Here is a 21,701-nt window from a genome sequence, read left to right as displayed (position 1 = left end):
TAATCGATCTAACTGCACTAAATAAAGAATCTTTTCTGCATCAAAAGACGCAATAAAATGCTGCTCGTTCGTTTCTGTTTGATTCATGGAAGAAAGAACTGCCGGACGTTACTATGAGGAATGGTGCAAGTAGATCAATTTTCGCGTGGTTACACAGGACAGGTGGTGCCATCTGGCGGGGCACAGTTGAAACAGAAGCGTCTACAGTCTCTAAGCCAATAAAGGGAAATTGATCAATGGCCATTGTTGCTGCTGTGGCTCCCGCTTCTTTCGGGCTGCTGCTACTAGTGCAGTAAAGCCGGGCAACGTTGTGCACGGCAACAGTGACGTGAGACGGTCGGGTCGGCCCGCTTCTTCAGGCGTGTAAATTGAAGTGTGCTAACCCGATGCGGAGCACTAAAGCGTGATTTTATTTCAAAATAGGCCCTTCCTTGGCACGAAAGTAACACTACGAGGTTTCTGGACCACCATTTCAACAGTTAACATCAACTTGATAGTTGGCTTTAGTGTCCCTTTGAGACCTATTGACGCGTTTCAAATGAAATGTGACATAACTACAGACTAAATTATAGTATGTACAGTAAAAATTGATTATTTTGACTTTTGTTAATATGTAAAAACGGACAGTTTGGACGTGTTCTTTGGTCCCAGAAGGCTTATGCATTGGTTAATTGCATGAAATGCTCCTTTATTAGGCCTTAATTGACCACAACTTGGTTTATTCAGGTGATCTGCTGAATGCACCAAGCATGAAGGGTCGCAAATGTGTGACGTAACAGAGTTGAAATGGCATACTGGAATTACTGTGCCCATTCCTTACCTGCCAGGTCTCCCGGATTGTCCAGGAGGAGACTCCCATATTTTGACCAGTTCTTCAGTTTGTGCGCTTGTCATGAAATTCTCCTGGAAATCAATGTTTTTGTGTGTGATTTGGCCTAATTGACAAAAATGCAGGTCAGTCCACTCCAGGCATTTTGCGACCCCACCGCATTTTATTATAAACGAATTTAGGAGGCGTTCATCTAAACATACACTAGTCTTAGTGATGCGAAACTGCGGCCGATGCAAATTTGTGAAATTCCTCAGCCAAATTCCACTGTGTCTATTGGGCCATAATTTAAATGTTTCGAACACTTTTACAAACCACGGCGTGTAATATGAACTTTAGTACCGAAACCAGTGAACGAAGGCGGATCGAGAGCAACGTGCTCGAAGCTTAAGAAGCATGCGTGCGCCCAGCGTGTTTTACAGTGCATGTGGTTGTTTTGATAGCCGCTGTGGACGAAACCACGGTCGTACTTGACACAATCATGTATGGCGATGACACTAACAGTACTCTGAAAGTTTGTGCTCGTTCAATGCTCGACCAGTTAAAGCAGCGCTGCTCTCCACAAACTGTGGACAAGACCGTGGCAAATGCGAATATAGAAAGCATAAAACGACTTTGTTTTGAACGCCCGTGCACAGCCACTGCACGCGGATTGAAAATGGATACAGTTTGCTGGAACCGCCGCGCACAAAACCACGGTCTCGCGACACAATAGTGATCTACGAGCTCCAAGGACACGTGGCTAATGCAGCGGTAAATTAAAGGCAGTAAAGACATGAAAATAAAAAAAAAAGGCTAGGAGCCTTTTGGTTTTCTTGTCCAAAGAATTTAGTAGCGAGCAAAGCCAAAGCTCTGACTCGCACTTTCATGGCAGCCAGCTGTGCTGTCCCATCCGTTCACGTGTGTCCCAGGAAGACACACAAGTTGTTTTGACGGAAATAAAATTTATTGCTTGTTGATTTGATGACGCGAAAATTTTGGGAGTATTTGCGCTGTTTGTTGAAACTCTCACCTTGGTGGGAAACCTACCTCGTGTGTTCGGCCACCCCAAGCCATTCATTTTAACGCCGCAACACCGCTGTTGGCGCCTGTGACTGGGACCCCCCTTTCCTTCTTGTTTTTGCGGGATGTTTTTTTTTAGGAGCGAAGCTCCTTATGGCGTGGCTTGGGCGTCCCTCCTATGTAACCACCAGTGGCACATACCCGAAATAGGTATAACACTTGACCTCCAAGGTGGTGCCAGTGAGAGATTTCTTCTGTGCGTTGTTTAACAATAAAAAATAGTGCTCAATGTACATGCCAATGGCTGCTAATGGGGAATGAGAGACATGAGCATTCAGCTTTTAGTCAACGCGCACGCTGCGATCCCCATTAGCAGCCATTGGCATGTACATTGAGCACTATCGGACAAGAAAGGGATGCTACATTATACTCGCTGGGTGTAACCTCCTTAGCTTTAGAAAGGTTTAGCGAGCGTTGAGCCGCAGTGCCATGAATACAATGAACTTGTATATACCATGAATGAACTCAAGGTGGTTAAAAATGAGAAGTAGATACGAAGCGCAAGCCGTAAGAAAGTAAAAGCCGAATTCTCCTGTCTCTCATTTCTCATTAGCAGCCATTGGCATGTAAATTGAGCCCTATCTGACAGGGAAAGGTTGCTACGTTATACTCGCTGGGCGTAACCTCCTTGGTTTTCGAAAGGTTTAGCGAGCGTTTGGTCGCAGTGCCATGATTACAGTGAACTAGAATATACCATGAACTCGAGGTGGTTAAAGGTGGGAAGTGGACCCAAAGCGCAGGCCGTAAGAAAGTGTGCGTGTGCCACCTCTCGTTTAGTCCTTGGAATGTCCGCTGGATGGCGGTGCTTCTATATGGGGAATATATGATAAAAAGATGCGAGATGGTGGGACTTGGAGTGTTGAATAGATGAACGAACGGACACACAAACAGATGCATGGATGGATGCATGAACGGACGCAGGGGCGGATGCACGAAAGAACGCAGGGGCGGGCGCACAAACAGACGCATGGACGGTCACACAGACGGACGCATGGACGGACGGATGCTTCGCCCCACTCTCCATCATTCACTCCGTGGATATGCTGCCATTTTTCTTTTCTTTGGGAGCGAAAAAAAATTAGAATACTTCAGTGCGTCTACCCCACCCCCCACCCCTGTTGCAGAAATCTCCCGGATTCAAAATTTTTAAGCTTGGCAGGCATGGCATTTAAAAAGTGTGGTTGCCATTTATAATATTAATGCTATCACATTATTGACAACCTTTAGCAGCTGTAGCCAACTTTGACACACACGAGCTGCATAGGCACTATCGGTGATCGCAACGATAGTAACTGGGGTCGAAGCTGCCTCAAATGGTAGTTTTGTTTTCGTCTCCCATTCTTTCAGAGCTGTGTAATTGCCATTCATGATTGTGCATTGGCACGGCAGGTTTATTTAGCAGCAGATGTGTTGCTTAGCAGATTCATTTCGACACTGGACACAGGCCATGCGTGTGCCTTCAAAACTGCATGTAGGCTATTATCATGCCTTGAGTGACCACTGTTTCACCCTCAGAGGATGCGCACTTTGTAGCTTTGTTTTTAATTTGGGCAATACTTTTGCAATCTGATAAAACTCAAAAATAGAAGCTTTTAAAAATGAAGAGCTTCCGTCGCAGTCTTTATGCTGACATAAAGCTTCCTTGCTACATTGGGATAGAAGAATAATCATTTGCTGGTCATATTGCTCGCAAAAAAAGTCATCACGTGCTTGGCGTGGTGTTAGTAGTGGTAGTATGTCGTAAGGAATGGTTTCAGAGCACGTTTTCGTTTAAAATGAGGGTAATTGGCCTTGATCACATTATGGACGAAATTGAAAATGATGAAAATTGCAGCCTTCACACTTCTTTTATGTAAAACAACTACTACATTTACATATTCATCAAGAAAATAAAAATGCATTGATGCAACAAAACCTTGTTTATTGTTTTCTTGATATCATATTTATTCGAACATAGACCAATAGATTTTTTTTTCGAATTCCTTTGTATTCAACCTCAGGGTCAGCTTAGATGGGAGAATATAGGAAAATGGGCCATTTTTCATATAGAAAAGTGGTGCCACCTAGATGATATTATAGCTGTTAATAGCCGAGCCAACACCTGGTTTAAGTAACTTGAGTACCGTAATTACTCAAATCTAACGGGAACCTTTTTTCCGGTTAAGCGAGTTCATAAATCGCATGCACGTTAGAATCGAATACGAAAAAAAAAATTAATACGGTCATTCTATTGCCATCCGCATTTCCAAAATGGCCGCCCACTACGTGCGTCGGCATGGCGCGTCCGCCATTTCTGCCTATGTGTTTTCTATGTGCGGCACTTCGTACGTGTGCTGAGGAGTTCATCATCTTGTAGTGCATTAGCATCAACGGCATGGAAGGATCGAGTCCAAAAACTCGACAAGTGCACCACGATGCCGCTTTTAAAAGAAAAGTCATCGCGTGTGCTGAAACGGACGGAAATCGGGCCGCATCGCAGTCGTTCGGAGTTCCCGAAATGTGCGTGCGGAACTGGCGGAAACAAAAGCAGAAGATGTCGACGCAAAGGCTTCAGTGGACCACAGCAGGATCGGTTTCCGCAAATTGAAGAGCTGCTCGGCGAGTATGGGATTGAGCAGTGAGCAGCACAGCGGCCTGTGGCGACAGAACTGCTCCAAGTGCAGGCTATGCTGTTAGCCTTAGAAAAAGGGCTAATGCGGAGCCAGTTTAAAGCGGGCAGGTGCTGCATAACTAACTTTATGAAGAAGAAAGGCTTTTCCCTCCGAAGGCGAACAGGCGTATGCCAAACGTTTCCGGAGGAGTACGATAAAAAGCTTCACAGTTTTCTGAGGTTCGTCCTAAACTTGCGGCACAACAACGGCTACCTGCTTGGGCAAATCGGGAATGCTGATCAAACACCTCTTTACTTTGACATGCCTGGCACCACAACTGTCCAGAAGAAGGGGGCGAAGCAAGTTCGCGTGCTGACATCGGGCCATGGTAAAACTAGAGTGACGGCAATGCTCCCTTGCACGTCAGACAGGCACAAGCTTCCCCCATACCTCATATTTAAATGGAAGACGCTCCCGAAAAGAGTCGTTTTCCCGAGCGGTGTGATCGTGCGGGTCAACGAGAAAAATGGGTGCGCGTTGCAATCGATGTCTTACTTTCTGTTTTGTTTTTTTTTTTCGTCGTGGGAACCGGGTGCGCATTACAATCGGGGGCGGTAGAATCGAGTAAATACGGTACGTGAGGCCTTCATTTTCATCATTGTGGTGTTGAGACGAGCCATTTGTCATTTCAAGTCACGCTACTGGTGATCTATATGAGATGTAGCTCAATGGCCCCAAACAGGCGATGTCATTACAGCGCCGCTTATAAAAAGAAAGTTGTCCTAGCTGCAGAGTCGTCATCCAACGTTCAAGCAGGGCGGGACTTTGGAGTGGACAAAATAATGGTGCGTCGCTGTGGGGGCTGCAGCGTTAAACGGCATCCCAGGAACTTGGATGGTGCGCTTTTTATAGATTTTTAAGAAGTGTAGCATATCCAATGCGCTTGATGACACCAAGGATTGTGCAATGTTTAAAGACAGCTACAAAGAAGTCAACACGACAGCAACGACGACTCGGAATGAGTGCGCCATCGGCAAGCGTGGCCTCTTTATGACGCAAATAACTACAAACAGTGTGAAAAAACGACGCAGAAACACACACAACAGGACCAGTGGCTGTATTATTTGCATCATGAACCAACTGCTTTGTTTTATCTCCAAGTTCAATGATTGTTTTCTCTTTTAGAAGCCCATCTTTGCTGTTTCGTTCGGCATACATTCGATTTTTCTTTCCTCTCTAGGCTTCACACTTTTGGGGGCAGGCTTAAAATCGGCGTCGGCCTAGATTCGAGTAAATATGGTATTTCAGCATATTTTTTTTGTGCATTCTTTTTTTCTCCGTCTGTTTTCTTTGTGTTCGTGATGTGCTTCCGATCTGTTCTGAGTTTTCGCTCTGCTTGACATTGCCCTGCATTTTTTGTGGCCTTTTTTTTTGTTCACTGAATATGTCTAGCGGTGCGAGGAGGCAGTACTCAGCTGCGTTTAAAGTAGATGTTGTTGAGTTCGCAGAAACGAATGGGAATATGGCTGCTCAGCGCCGCTTTGGTGTATCGGAAAAAAGCGTGCACTATTGGAGGGCGCAGAAAGGGAAACTGCAGATGTGCAATCCTCGAAAAATGTCGTTTAGTGGACGAAGTGCCATTCATCCGCAGTTGAAGGATAAGCTAGCGGACTTTGTGCGGGAAGTTCGTGCGCGCTCACTGCCAGTGACCGTCGATACCATTTGCAAGAAAGCCGTGCAACTCGCTGGAGAAGCTGGGCTTACGAGAGGAGAGTTTCGTGCACCGAACTGGGTGGGTGGATTTATGCGACGCAAAGGATTTTCTCTCCCGCGGCGCACATCCATCTGTCAAAAGTTGCCGGAGGAGTTCGAGGACAAGCTCATAAACTTTCAGCGCTTCGTGAATCGGCTTCGAGAGCAGAAAGACTACATGATGGGGCAGATTGGCAATGCCGATGAGACCCCCGTGTGGTTTGACATGCCTTCGTCGATCACGCAGCGCAGCGCCAAGGATGTGAAGCTGTTGTCTACTGGCAACGAGCACTCGCACTTCACCGTCATGCTGGCATGCACGGCAGATGGTAGAAAGCTTCCACCCTTCGTCATTTCCAAACGCAAGACAATGCCGAAAGAAGTATTCCCGCCCGGTGTTGTCGCTCGCGTCAAAAAGGGATACATGAACGAGGCCATGATGCTCGAATGGATATGAGTGGTGTGAAACTGTCGGCCAGGTGCACTGCTGCATCTTCGCAGCATGCTGGTGTTGGATGCATTTCGTGGCCACTTAACCGACGCAGAGAAACGCGCACTCAGCGACGGGAAAGCGGACCTCGCCGTGATACCAGGTGGTATGACGTCCACCCTCCAGCCGCTCGACATTGTGCTCAACAAGCCATTCAAGGACCGAGTGCGGCTGGAATACCAAGAGTGGATGTCCGGCGACAACCCCAAGACACCGACGGGCCGCCTACAGAGGCCTCCGCTTGCGACTGTTTGTGGCTGGGTGCTTTCCGCCTGGTGCTCCTTGCCGGATTCCATGGTGGAAAATGCTTTCAAGAAATGTTGCATCAGCAACTCGCTGGATGGCACTGAAGACGACCCACTGTGGGAGGCGGCCAGCGACAAACTCTCGTCTTCAGAAGACACTGGTGCTTCGTCGGACGAATTGGAACAGTTGCGATGGTGGTTGAGGGGAGCTCCGACAATCGGGGTGCGGTGCGCCCAATTCGCAAATAAATGTGGTTCGGCAGTTTTGGGTTGTTTACCTTTTCTTTTCTTTTTCGGCAACTTGGACTTGAGGGGTCGACCTATATTCCCACTCGACCTATAGTCCGGTTTATATGGTAGCATGTAAGGTGTGTCACATCCTTTTTCTCTCTACTTTTTGTGGGTCTCCCATATTTCAAGGTCGGCAGGCTTGCAGTTATGTACATGAAAAATTTCATTTTCAGGCATATTGGCATGTTGCCTTCAGTCATGTTCGTGTGAGCTTCTCATACAGTTGAACCCCGCTATAACAAATGCCGCTACAATCAAATTTTTGCTACAACAAAAAATTCTTCGTTTCCTGTCATCATTACGTAGAAGTCAATGCATAAATATTCTCGCCACAACGAACACTTCTTCTGCTGTTCCACCTCAATGAAGTTTACAATTCAATTCAAGGTTCATATATTTATTGCCATGCAGTAAACACAGTCTGAACACTTTGATGTTGATGCATTTTCAAAACATAAAAATACGCTTACAAAGGCTAAAAACGCACGTTTGCACCACCAGAAACAGCCGTTGTTTACTAAGCATGGAGGCTGCCATTGCTTGATAGCGATGCCAGTCAGGCTGCCCTGCTTTTGACACTGACTTGCTCCTGAGCAACTGACAATTTGAAGCTAAAACTTTGGATTCTTACACGCTGCTACTGGGCGCAATTCCGAAATGATGCCTTTTTCAGTGCTAGTTCTCTTGGTTATTTTCACGCTGGGCCAGTGGAGAGACGGGTCAGAGCAACTGTTCCTATGCATAATCAACAAGATAAGCCAGCCCCCACTATTGGATGATAAGAATAGCATAGAATAAGGCAGAAGCCATTGCTTCACATGATACACCTGGCGGACAGCTGCTGGTGTTAGCGTGTTAGAGCAACTGTTAGGTTCGTTCATGAAAGCTGTTGTTTCTGGGTGCTTTTGAACCTAGTGTCGATGCATGTGTGAGAATTGCGCCTAGCCACTGCTGGACAAAAAGGAAGCAGCCGACTCTTTTTGAATTTCGGAAATGAAAGTTTCTTTGTTTTGCAAGCTAAAGTTCGCTATATTTTATTTGATTTCACTGCAACGAAATTTTTTCCACGTTCCACCAGTACCGTTGTAGCTCGGATGAAACTAACTGGGATGAAATCTTGAAGTCCTCTTAAATTTGGATTTCCAAAGGCCTGCTGTGTTAAGATATGCACGTTTGCTTTGTTACTCTCAGTTTAGAAAAAATTCTTATCTTAAAAAACAGCAAATGCATGATGTTTTAAAGACTACATGCTGTAATACAAAAAAATAATTGTATATTTTCTCATGTGTCATGGATTTTTGTAAATACCGCAACTGTTCAAGCTGTGCACTTACTTGAAAGGTATTTAACACAGATGCTATAGCTCATTGGCTTACATCTCACTGACACCGATTTCTTATTAATTCAAACTAACTAAAAATTAGGTGCGGAAATACAGCACGTACTTGTTAACAGAAATTAAAGGTACCAGGAAGACATGGTCTATTTCATAGTAGCTCCATTTACTGAAAGATCAGCGGGGCTTTGGAATAGAAGGATGAAACCAATAATACGAGAAGCAGTGGTTCCAAGTAACAGAGGTCTGTTTATTGTTTTCTTGAAACTTTCAATAATTTGGGATTCGGTATATTCAGACCTTTTTTCCGTTCCCTTGAAACTAAAACTAAGGAGTGCTTGCTGTATTTCCAGTAAGTGCGCTTACTAGGCGGCATAAAAAAAAAAAAAAACTGAGCATAAGGCATGTGTACGCACTTTCGATATAAAGACATGAATAATGTATGGCCCACTCGCACACGCTGTGAATGGCAGCAAATGGGCCAATAAGTGACTGTATTGAACCTACTACAATATAAACAATAGAGTAACTTTTGTCTCGCACTTAGAAAGTGAATTGGCATGAGGCAGGAGTTCAAATTTAACTGCATAAAAAAAGCCTATGGGTGTGGTAACCAATTGAGAGGTAGCCTGAAGTAGCTTGTTGGCCTGACGGCATTTTTTCTTTATTAAATCTGTGCGTCTGCCTTTCACAGAACCTGTCCGCAAGCGGAGCTCTCGCGCGAAACAACGTGGCCCTTTTGACGGTATCCTGGTGTCTCAGTTGTTGGCACAACGCGACCAGAATGCTCTGCGGAAGCAGGCTGTCAGCAGTTGCACCTCTACAAACACGAATGCCCCGGTGCATTACACTAACTCCATCACTGGTTCTGTGCCCTGGCAGGCTACTGGATACTACCAGCCTCCTCAGGACACTGTGACCATCCAGTGCAGCAATACAAATGTACAGGGAAACAACAGCTTCCCTCCAGTGTCTAGTGGGATGAGGCCAGTAGTGGCCCAGGCCATCTGTTCACCTGCTCCTTTGCCACTGCAAACAAGTACCGGTACAAACTACCAGTGTGCAAACTACTCCTGCTGCCCGACCAAGTCCACTGCTACCCCCTCCTCTTCGGGTCGTTCGAGGGGACAGAAGAAATTGCCCCGTACGAGAATGCCGAAGCTGAGCGCCATCATATCCAGCCGTGCAGTGTGTCCAAATGTAGACGTTGGCCAGATGGTGGCAGCTGCTGGCCACTCTACAGCGAACGCTTGTCGCGGGGTTCGTCAACCAAACTGTTCCACGCATGATGCTTCTTCCCCTGCTTCCACGCCAAATGCTATGGCGGGGCCCAGGATTGGCCAGTGTAACACTGTGCACGTGGATAGTACTGGCCAGCTCACCACCTGTAGGACTGCATCGAAAGAAATCTCCATGCAGGTGCCACAGGTGGGGGGGCTGTCGGTCCTTAATGGAGCCCTGTCCATTCCTTCTCAGTGCAGCACTGCCATGACAAGTGCGCCTTTCATCTTCACGAGTGCACCCAGTGGTGGCATGATGAATCAGGGAAGGAGCACCATCATGGTGCAGCAGGTCTACAGCCAGAAAGTTGCCAGCTACTCTCCAAATGAAGCTGCTAAGGGCAGCCAAATGCTTCAGCACATGAGCAGTGTAGTTCTCCCTCCCGGTGCCGGTGGCCTCTCTGCACAACCCATGATCGTGGAATCGTCGCCAACTATAGTCTCCAGCGGGCCTTTCATCTCTCAGCTGGGCCAAGGGATTTTGGGCCAAACACATCCTACTCCCAGTCACTTTTCACCTCAGCAGCAGAGGTTTACTGAAGTGCCTCGCAGTTGCACAGAATGCCCGGTGACTTCCACAACCCTGTGCACATCCTCGCTGTCAGCTCCTCAGGTTCTGCTGAGTGGCAACCCAAGCTCCAGCATCGTGCTTCCACCTTCAAACCCTCCCCTTTCTGTTCCCAGTGTGTCGACAGTGACAACATCCGTGGCACAGATGATGCCCACAGTGGTGCAGCTCATCAACCCGCTACCCCTGAACCAGGTGCAGAACGCACTGCTCTTCCCGCAGCTTCCAACTTTGCGGCTTGACACCTTACCCACATTCGGTGCTCCCGCTGGGCTCTTCAGTCCCGGTAGTACGTTCCTCTCACCTTCGCCAATCCCGGTTCTTGGCTCGCCAGTGGGTTCAGACACATCCCCCGGTTCGTCCCTGCTGGGTCATGCCACCCTGCAGCCGTCCACATATGTCGATTCGGCGGGACAGGTGCGGTCACGTGAAACTACAGTGGCTGCACCTCGGACGTTAATGACAGCCAGTTTCGCACCCGGCACCGTACACGCCCTGGCAGCCACCCCACAGCCACCGCAGCAGCAGTCCTTCTACACCACAGATGCAGTTGGTGGCATGGTGCAGACCGGCCCAGTACATCACAGTGGTGCTGCTGCTCTGGCCGGTGCTCCATGCATGTCCTGTGGACCGGCTCCAGTGACTGAGTCTGTGTGCGACAGTGCCTCCTGTCGTCTAGGCCTGGCCAATGGGGTGAGTGCCATGGCCCTCTGGGGACCTGCTTGCTGAGGAAGGAGAGCGGGGAGTGGTTGCTGCTGCTGCTGCTAACCGCACGAGCTGACTTTTTTTCTGGTTGTGGTGGTGCCGGGAAATTGGATTTTGAGTGCTTGTAATGTGAGTGTGCGAGCGTGCGGGTGTGCACGTGTGTGTGTGGATGGGATGAGAGCACACCTTTGAGAGCTTGTATGGACACTCATATCCTTTGCCAGTATTTTCGTGTGCTTTCGTTAGGGTTCTTCCTTCTGCACAATTTCCTACTTTAGATTTTCAAGCAGAATGCTTGGCATGTTTTCATTGTTGTTGAATAAGCCACTGGTATCTGTTATAGCTGTATTCTGTTATAAAGGCTGATCTTGTAGAAGTAGCGCCAGAGTCCTGATAGCACTTAGTGCTTATCAAAGTGGAATGAAAGAAGCACACGTGTGCATGAGCGCCAAGTTGTGCACGGCTGCACCTCACCACATAAAGGTAATCATAGATATCCAGTGCCCTAGCTGTCAACTTTTTTTTCTTTTTTTAAGGAAAGCAATGAGCACCATTGCAGCCATTGTAAGAGCTCACATAGGTTTGTAGTGTGGCAACGTAAGCTGTCATCATTCTGTGGTCAAGTGATTTGCGGCACTTATCAAGCATGACTACAGACTTCGTTCGAAATAATCTTCAGTCCCATGACTTTTCGACAGGTACAACATATAGCTCAGGCTCTGAGAGTTGCCTGGCATTCCTTTAATTGATTTTATTTATTAATTCATTTATTTATTCTAGGTTGACTGACTCTAGCATTGTGTGAGAAAAACATACAAAAAGTGTTGCATAGCTTCTGCTAAAATCTTCCCCTCTTGGGCTATATGAAGAAATACTACATCAATATATATTTACTTTTAGACATTCGTTCATGGCCATTTTCTCATTATTGATTGTGCTTTTTACCCATGAAATATGACTTGGGAACTTCAGGCCACTCTCAGAGGTAGTCTTGCGGTTTGCATAGTTTGCATGTTCAGATGTGATGCAATAAATATAATATATATTTATACAAAATGAAGCATAGCAATAACATACTGAGCACTGAATAGTACTGAGTGCAGCAGAAACACAAATATGGCTGCATAAATAGAAGCTGCAAGCCACGCCTTTTTTTATAGGCTCAGCAAGTGTTCTTGTTATTTTTTTAATCTACCGCATCTTGTTTTGAACATTTGTATCAGTGGCATAATTTTAGTTGTCGGCAATTTAAGCGTGAAAGTAGGGCATTTGTAAACGCTGGCAGCTTCAAATATGGATTGTACATAGATTTAATTTTATCAATTCAAGTGTTTGCTGCTATAATTTTAAGGTAGAACTTGTTTCTTAATACATGGATAATTACATGGATTAGCAATTTTTATTGAAGTCTACAAGGAAAAATACCAATGCATGCTGTGACATATTTCACTGGACGTTCTACAGAAAAGCTATGATGGCTACGCACAGCATTTGTTAGCCGTTCAGTAGGGATGCTGTGTCTTTGGGGAGCCTGCATGTTTGCTATAGCAATTTAAGAAAAGCCACCATGTGCTGAATCCTGCATGTCAACAGCCACTGGCAAAGATCTTTTACCTTGCGAGAGTTTTTTTGTTTTTTGCCACATCTCCATAAAGGGGTCCTGATTCACTTCTCTAAGTGATCATCGAATGATCTCAGTGTCGAAGTTCATTGCTGTAAAAAAGCTGCCAATAACGAAAGTAGTTGCAGGGATTTGTCCCCGCACGCTTTGAGCGATCTTTCTCTCTCTCATCATCCTGATAAATGTGCTGCGAGCTATATAAACAGGTTATAAAAACGGGGCATGAGCATACTGCAGGAGCACAGTGATGTTCCGTGCAGGGAATTTTCCCTTTTTCAGAGAATTTTCGCCTGCCATTTTGAGCTAAAGAGAAAAAGGGAATCTTTGTGATATAACAGGGAATTTCAGGAATGGTCAAATTCCCCTATGACGACCGATAATTAGCAGTCAGTGTGCACCTCCATCTGCTGTAATCGGTTTTGACACATGGACCACGCAAACATAGCCTTTGAGATTTGTTTCTGATATTTACGTGGAGCGATTATTAGTTCACTCTTGGTGTTAGACTTGAAGACCACAATGTGCGGTGTACCAACAGTATATGAATTAATAATAATTAAATAATTAAGTCATTCTTTTTTTTCTGTGAGCGGCAGTGGAGGGGCAATTCATGGTTTCAAAAGCTGCCAGTACATGCATCATGTGTAATTATCGTATGTGTGTGCGTGGATCGGGGCAGAAATTACTACTGTTGTGCAGGGAAATATGCTGTGAATTTCGTCAACGTTTGCAGGGAGAAATCTCCGAAATAGGGAATTTTCATGTCTCTAAATAGAAATTCTTCGGCTTAGTACGGAACATCACTGCATGAGCATTCATCATCATTTGCATTCACCGACTCGCGGTGCGGCATTCACCGACTCGGGGTGCAGTTCCGGTGCACGCTAAACTACTGTGTAATTTTAGCACACTATAGAACGCAGCGTTAGCGTGTGGCAGCACCCAGTGGCAAGAAGCACATCTTATGCAAGCACCACTCTTGATTTATTATTTTGGCATTTGCCAGGTGACAAAATGGAGTTTTCGCTAGTAGCTTCAAAGAATGCAAGGGCAGGCATCTGTGTGAAGAGAGGGCACTTGAGAAAATGGCAACATTGCACTCTACTTGTAAACACTGTTATGCATGGCAACGAAATTTGAGTGAGCTGCTCATGGCAATGTTAAAATGTGTTTTTCAACCAAGCAGTTGAAGTGTTTCAGGACTCCTTTAAGCTGGCATGAAAGACTTAGCATATGCCTAACCCCCTTCAACAGAAACAATGCTCCGCATCATTTGGTGCTTTTCATGCATGTTGTTGCTGTTGTCATGGTGCACCAAATAAGACCATCTCTCAATTGTGACCACTGCTTTACAAGCTGCTTACTTCATTTGCTATAACTCTTGCATGTGTCAAACACGGAATTAGCATACGTTTTTTTCTTAGTATGCCTTCATGCGACTTTATTTACTGTGATTATAAATAAGACAATGAGTTCGGTTCTGATACAACTCAAGACTGTTCAGAAGGCCCACAATGCGGCGGTTAGGCTAGGCCACCGCGTCCCAATGTGGGAGCGGCCCGCGATCCCACCCCTATAAAACGAGGGCGGTATCCATCAGGACCCCAATAAAGTTTTTCATCCATCCATCCATATGCTCTTTGGCCTAACCTAACTTAAACTCGCATCAACTTTTACTGCAAGAAAGTTCGTGTTTTAAAATTAACTTTTCTTTGTCCATATGATACCTCTCTGCTGCAAACAGGTGCCTTTAATTCACCGGTGAGCTTGTTTGATCTTCAGTTACGAAAAGCAATGCCTGCTACTTCAAACTAGGCCAGTTATGCTGTTTAAAGAAGGCGATAGATTTTATGCTAGCAAGCTAAAGGAAAAAAGTATTTATGGCTAGGGTGGGTTTTGTGGTGTATTTAATTACATCACTGCACACTGTTCATTTATTTACTTCTTTTACTGGTACATATTCACCAGAAAAATCGGCGTTGGAATGCTTTTGTTTCCTTTGTGTTAGTTATTATACAAGGTACTGTCCTTACCCTGTGTTCACAGTACTGAAAATTGCTTGTACAGTTCACATACACAAACACATATGTTAATCAAGAGAGTATATGTATGCATTTTACATTATGATTATTATTTCCTTTTGATTTAGTCAAGATTGCTCAAAACAGGCCAAGTGTGTTTGTGTTGTGAAGAAATAGTAAGAGCTAGTTATTTACTCTATCATCACATTCGAAACGACATGGCAGCATTGCATGGTAGTACACGATGTTAGCCACTCGTGTGATTTCTCTTTTAATCTTTTTCGACTGGATTGTAGTAATTTCTTACTGCCACATTCACGTAGCAGCAAGAACGGCCTCAGGAAGAATTTTCGAGCTGGGCCAAAGTTATTGCATACACAGTGCGTCATAAATTGCTCTTTGCTGGCTGACTGAATGTTTCTGGCAGTTTTATGTCACGTCACTTGTTTTCTTCGAACAGAAAAAGGGCTTTGGAACTAAGTGATTTTACAACAGTGAGCAGTAGGCTTTGATGTTTTATCAGTGCAGAGTTTCATTGTAGAAATCCTTGCAGGCCATCCAGTGTTCAGCCTAGCTTATCTTCATTTAATTAACATTCTTCACTTTTTGTGCATAATGAAGTATAACAGAAAAAGAGGAAAGGATGCAGGGAGGGTAGATGAAGGGCTCCTCACCAAGCATCACCAAGCACATCAGACGGGAGTTTTTGTTCTATCACACAGTGACAGTCTGTGCTTGCTTAGTGTTTAGCTATCCAATTTGTACGCATACAGTCTTCTTAAGTGAGAGAGCTACATGGTCAGCCAGAAAGCCAAGTCTGCACGTGCTCATACTTTTTAAGACTCGTTTCTTGCTGTAGTGCCAGTTGCAGCGTACGACATTGGTCAGTTATCTAATGCAGAATGTACGGTACCATCATGTACCATCACTGGAAATGCACTGTGCTTTTCCCATGATGGTACTGTAATGGTCATGAAAAAGAAAAATTGAGGGGCCCATTTGTTCCCTTTGTGATGCCCCCATTGTGTATGAGGGGCATCAAGTTCCTGTCATTTGTGACGGGAACTTGATGCAGTCTCTCATATACACAATGGTAGATTTCAGAGAAGGAATTCCACTTGCCGGCGATAACTACAGAGAGTTAGTGTTAGCTTGAGCATGTCCTCTATACACAGCACCCTAGATCTATCAAAATAATCATTGTTGCCTGGTGAGGGGACCTTTAATAGGCTGTTACAATAGCAGTTTTATGAACAGCTTGCCCATAGCGTGTCAGTATGTGTATACATGAGCAGTTTAAAGAAAGAGTATCAATATTTCGGGTGCAGTAAGGTAGCATGAAAACTTGCGAAAGAATACCTCCGAAAGCCCCCAGGTTGAGGATTCAATGGAATCAACTGTAGCAATATGTTGTGGTATGTTTGCGTTGAATTCACTTCAACGAGTAAACGTCTTCTTCATATTTGGTTGAAGGCGCAAGATTTCACAATCTGAAGGAAAGACCCGTGTCCTTTCTCATCATTTTCCCCCTGTCCTGTCTCATGTTTTTTTTTTTGTGCCTTGAAGAAAATATGAACCTGTACCAACTTACTCTGCAAGAAGTTTTTTCTAAAGGTTTGGTCATTGTTTTATTATGCAGTGTCTTTTTGTGAAGCTCAAGGCCATTTATTTTTCAGTTTAATTAAGCACTGGCATGTATGTGTACATTAATATATATACAGTAATAATTATGCACCTATGGCACGTTTTTGATCATGTATATTTTAATACCCTTATGAATCTGTGTTTGTTATTATTAGTGTTGTATGTTGCCTACCAGTCATATCTCTGTTTTATTTTTTTCTTTACTAATGAAAGAGGCTTATTACAATATCAGATGAATGCCTGCTAGGTAATGCTCTGCCCAATTTCCAAACTTGTTTACTTTCCTTAAGAAACCCAAGTTCAGAAACCTGGCACAAATTTGCAAGTGATGTGCGTGGCTCTTGTGCACTGTGTAAAGCATTTGTCCCCCATGTTTTAAGCATGCATCACCCTTGGGCCCCTTGACGTTCTCTTGCTTTTTGGTTCCTTAGATTGAAATTTCGGCTGCACAGTAGTGCAGTCATTTCCGCCCATGCTTCATTTTTAGCAGCCATTGCTCGAAATTATTGTTTTTGATTATTCCAAATAAGCATCTTGAAGAATGCTGCTCATGTGCATATTTTTTGGGATTAAAAAGGAATGGTACAGCATTGCAGCCTTGTAGTGTTATCCACATATACACTGTTCATCACAAGTAACAAAAGAAACATTTATTCATCCTGGAAATAGAGTCTGGAAAAAGATGTGAATATTGCAGAAATGCAAGGAAGTTACGCTTTAAAATAAAAATTTTCAGCTGGTCCAGTTACTTTTATTACCAGCAGGGGGCGTTTCGATCACAGCCAGCTGCTTCATAGCATGGTGACAAGCATAACTACTCTGGCCCTAAAAGTTTTGTTCACAGTAGTCAGGAAGGAGTTTCATGCTTTTTATAGTGTTCTTGTCCTCTCAATCATGAGACAATGTCCCACAACAATATCTATACTTGTTAACACGTGCTAGTTTTGTGCATTTCTACACAAACTAGCAAAGAGACGTCAAAATTTTTTACTTATGAGATACCCCTTTCGAGGTATATTTCAAAGTCAATTTCGGCGGTGTCGCATCTGATTCTTGCTCTCATTTACGTACGAAGTTTTTTTTTTTTTTTTTTTTTTCTCAGAAAGCTTGGTGCACATACAGGAAGCACAGTTGTCTACCTAGTTTTTTGTTTATGCCTAGCGATCATACAGTTCATAGTGATCGTACTCTCAGTGTGATACATGCACAGCTTTCGCAAAGCAGGGGGAATGTGTCCCGTGTTGCATACTGAATAATTAAAATAAGGATATTTGTGCGGAATAGAAGCACTTCACAACTTTGCAGTATGAGGAAATAGTAAAGTTCTGAGAAAGAGTTGATTTCACCTCCATTTTCGCAGTATTCTAAATAGTTGAGTGTTCGACCTAAACTTCTCATTATATAACTTAATGTCACTCGTGTTGGCATTAAATTACCGATGACTCATCTGAGTTTCATTAATGTATACTTCTTAGAGTTCATCGCTGATGTCATAGTTGACTCTTTGTTGTACATTTCAAAAACCCCTTGATGAAAAACCTTGGAAGGGGCCCTGCAACATTTTTCCAAGAAACTATTGAATAGCTTCGCTAAAGGAGCTTATTTCCTCGGAGAGCGATCGTTGCAAAAAGTTTTATAATTCGTCAAGTACGAGTGCAGTTAAAGATTTCTCGCAAAGTAATTGTTTTCCCTCTTTTCTTGCCCCCTGATGAGCACGCTGGATGCTAAATCACAGGAGAAGGAAGCTATGCTTCGTGAGCGTCATGATTTTGAGCACTTTTCTCTTTTTTTCGAACGTGCGATTCACTCTCAGTGTGACTACAGGCACGTGGTGGCCTCTCACGGCAGCATCGGTAACTTTGCAGCTAGCTAGTCATGCTCAAATCAGCCAACGGCTGTGACATTGGGTGTATGGCATCATTTGTAGAGAGAAGGTGGAACGAGTCCTAGCCGATTTTTGAGAATCAGTTGTGAATTCCCAGCTGAATGTTGCGCTATAAAATTTGCTCGCGCGTTCACAGAAGCCTCGACTTCTGATCGCCATCGTTTTCTAACCATGCTGAAAAAATGTTCGAGGGCCCTTTTAAGCTGATCACGGCACTGCAAGAATGCTGTAATAATAGCTCATTATTACTTAGCTCTTGCTTTTATTGCTGTTTTCAGGAAGGAGTCACGTTGCATGAACAATTTATATGTTGGGAGTTTGTACTCATATTGATTACACCACTAATTTGGCAGATTTTGCCAGTTCACTCTGCTATACCACTTAAACTTGGCATTAAATCAAACTTGTATTGGTATGTATGGGCAGAGTGTTCTACCACAAACTGGCATTTGTGGAAGTTGAACACACATAGTTAATGTAGAGTTGCTTGAGAATGCCTGCAATGGCATTCGGAACAAAACTATTGGCACATTGCTATGCTTGACTGTTGTGCCAATGCTTCATATTTTTAATGGACTCCGAAATCCCTTTATTAAATCGGTCACATTTAGTGCAGTGGTTGATCTTTTATGTTTGCAGACTGGTAAAAGTAACACGCGCTCTTCAGGTGAGGCAAAAACAAGGCAATGCACTGAGCACATTCTTCAGGACTCTGTCATCTCTGTACAGACACAGGGTGCTGATTTCAATGGCTGAAGGTTGTAAATAATACTCCTCTCTACCTGTGAGCACAAGCACACGCACAAGTTTTGAGGCATGTCTCTGTGATATGTTGCAGTGCCCCAAGACTCATAGAAGTGTCGCTTTACTATGAAGCTTTTTTGTTTACAAGGTATACTCTACTTGTTGGTATGCTTGGTTATCACATCAAAGCTTGCTTTCCTGCATCATCACATCGTCATGGACATTTACTTTAATAGTTAGTATATATCTTGAACTTCAAAAAGGGAACACATAATTCTCACCTTTTATTGTTATTCTTCATGCTCTCATGCTACTTTCATTATGTCATTAAAGCTGAAGTGGCAATTTTTATCAAATGCTTTATGTTACATGGAGGTGTAAGGTATGTTGGTTGAAGTGTAGCCCTTAGCTGAGTAAGCACTTATTATCAAGGGTAGTAAGTTGGCATCTTACTTAGCTAAATTTTCGAAAAGGCCCCGATAATGTCACAATAACATTGGATGTGCATGGGAACAGTGCAGGATCTCACAAATATAATATTGAACCAGTCATTCTCAGTAGGGGTAACATGGCATAATGTTTTCTGATATCCGTGATGACCCCGTCATCAACGCTGAAACACCATAGGGGATCACGCAGAAATCTTAGGCTCACCAACTTGACACAAATAAAAGAAAAGGGTCATGGTATATATTAAACTGAATAGGCTCTCTTACATTTCCCACTCTACATATGCCACTCCACTAAAACACCTTGGACTAAAATGTTCTCAAGGGGATTAGGACTACACAGAACACAGTTCCAAGTGTAGCATTTTTATTACGATTTATATTGTGATGCTTTGTGGTGCAGTAAATGTCTGAGATTCTTTTAAACAAAACAAATCGGAAGTCTGATAAACATTTGTCTTTTGCAAAAAGATTTTTTTCTGCTACGCTGTAGTTACCATAGCTGTACAAATGCATGTTGTTGGCTTCGTGAACGGCTAAACATCCTTCATTTCCAAAGTACCACCATTTATCACTTGCACGGCCTTATTGTGAGCACTATATTTTAGATCTGTTAGTTTTGTAGTTTCACAGTGCAGTTGCTAGATAGAAATCTGGTGCTAGTATCTCCATGAAGCGCTAGTGTGCAAGGCTAGCCTGCAAGTGGCTAGTTCGTGTGTCTGGAAGAGTGTTATTATTAAGCTTGTGCTTGGGTTTATTTACTTACTGTAATTGCATGGCAAGTGTACCAATTCGAAAAAAATGTAGTTCATAGCTTTGTTTTGAAAAATTTAGGGGCGATTGCATAGTGGACTTAAAAATCAAGGAACAAATAAATCAATCAATGTGCTTCCTCAGCAAACTCATTTTTATTTATAAAAAATTTCTCACCATGATTGAACTGTCCAGGTTGAATGATTACAGCACCAGGTTTTCTTCTAGTAATGTTAGCATGCAGCTCTTTGTTTGAAAGTAGTGCTATAGAAACGCAAGTTATGCAGGGTATTCATGATGTCCTGCTGCCTGAATCAAACAAACCATGTCATTCATGCAAGAGAACATTTAGAAGTTGCTGCTTTTTTGCTGCTCATGTTGTCCCAAGCTAAAATAAAATTGTCACCACAGCATTTTGTATTTTTTCCCTCTGTCCCAATGCATGCTCAAGACATGGTGGACAATGTGTTTGCATGACGTGTCTTACCCTGTAGCATGCATTAGCATGCACAGTTGTGTAAAAAAAGCACATGATCATCATCATGTCACCACATTTATAGAGGCATTAACGAACTTTTTAGTTAATGAAAGGTAACACAGCAAGCACATTTATCTTCAGTTTTGGTGCAACATTAAATAAGTGTTTTGTACACTACAACGGAACACCACTTGGACATAGAAGCAAAGGTGACATTTCACCCCAGGAAATCTGGTTGAGGCACGAGCAGCGGTCTGTTTTGTGGTGTCGGTAACATCTGCACTGGCTCAATATGTATCTCTTCAGCATTGGATCCCCTCAAACGCAGAAAGTAGCTCCCTGCTTATTCTTCAACGAAGTTTCCCAATTCCTGCCATCAGTAATGTCTTGATGCCCTAGCTGTTTTCAAAGGTACCTTGTTGAACAGGATTTTATCCACAAAAACTAGAAACATGTACACATCTTGATGTCCATCAAAAATGCCTTGTTCAAGTTTACACAACATATAGATTAATGCCCTTATATATAGCATAAGCTAAAATTTTCACTACTCTAGTAAAACAGCTGGTGGCTTAGTGGAATTGCTTGAATTATTTTAAAGAAAGAGTATGACAACAAAATTGTTTGGCCTTATTTTCTTTCAAAATTTGTAGTTAGCTCTGTTATGCACTGGAAGTTCTGCAATTTTTATACATCTCTTTAACTCTTTCAGTGTTTAGGAATGTTGAGTAACAAGGATTACCACATTGGTTCTCGCCCGCCATCTTTAAGGAGCTCTGAACCACTTTTTCAGCATGACCAGAAAACTCGGCTGATTGGTAGTTGAGGCTCGTGAGAGCATGCGAGCCAAACATTGTAGCGCTGCACACAGCCTGGAACTTACAATTAATTCTCTGAGCCTGCTGAAAATCGTTTGCTCTTCACTCTACTAATGATGTCATTTCCACTCAAAACCGC

The 21,701-nt window shown here is 43.7% G+C and overlaps 1 protein-coding gene across 4 annotated transcripts in view; it reads left to right on the top strand.

Moving 5' to 3' along the window:
• The window catches only part of LOC119171723 (uncharacterized), a 57,073-nt gene that overhangs the window by 21,908 nt on the left and 13,464 nt on the right, over positions 1 to 21,701 (top strand). For all 4 annotated transcript variants that reach the window (XM_037422538.2, XM_075892315.1, XM_075892317.1 and 1 more), the window contains exon 5: positions 9,291 to 11,137. In XM_037422538.2, coding sequence (XP_037278435.2) covers positions 9,291 to 11,137 — 1,847 coding nt within the window. The remainder of the gene's footprint in view (positions 1 to 9,290; positions 11,138 to 21,701) is intronic.

This window comes from Rhipicephalus microplus, chromosome 4 (assembly GCF_043290135.1).
Source record: "Rhipicephalus microplus isolate Deutch F79 chromosome 4, USDA_Rmic, whole genome shotgun sequence".
Classification (NCBI taxonomy): domain Eukaryota; kingdom Metazoa; phylum Arthropoda; class Arachnida; order Ixodida; family Ixodidae; genus Rhipicephalus; species Rhipicephalus microplus.
This window is presented reverse-complemented; position numbering and strand designations above follow the sequence as displayed.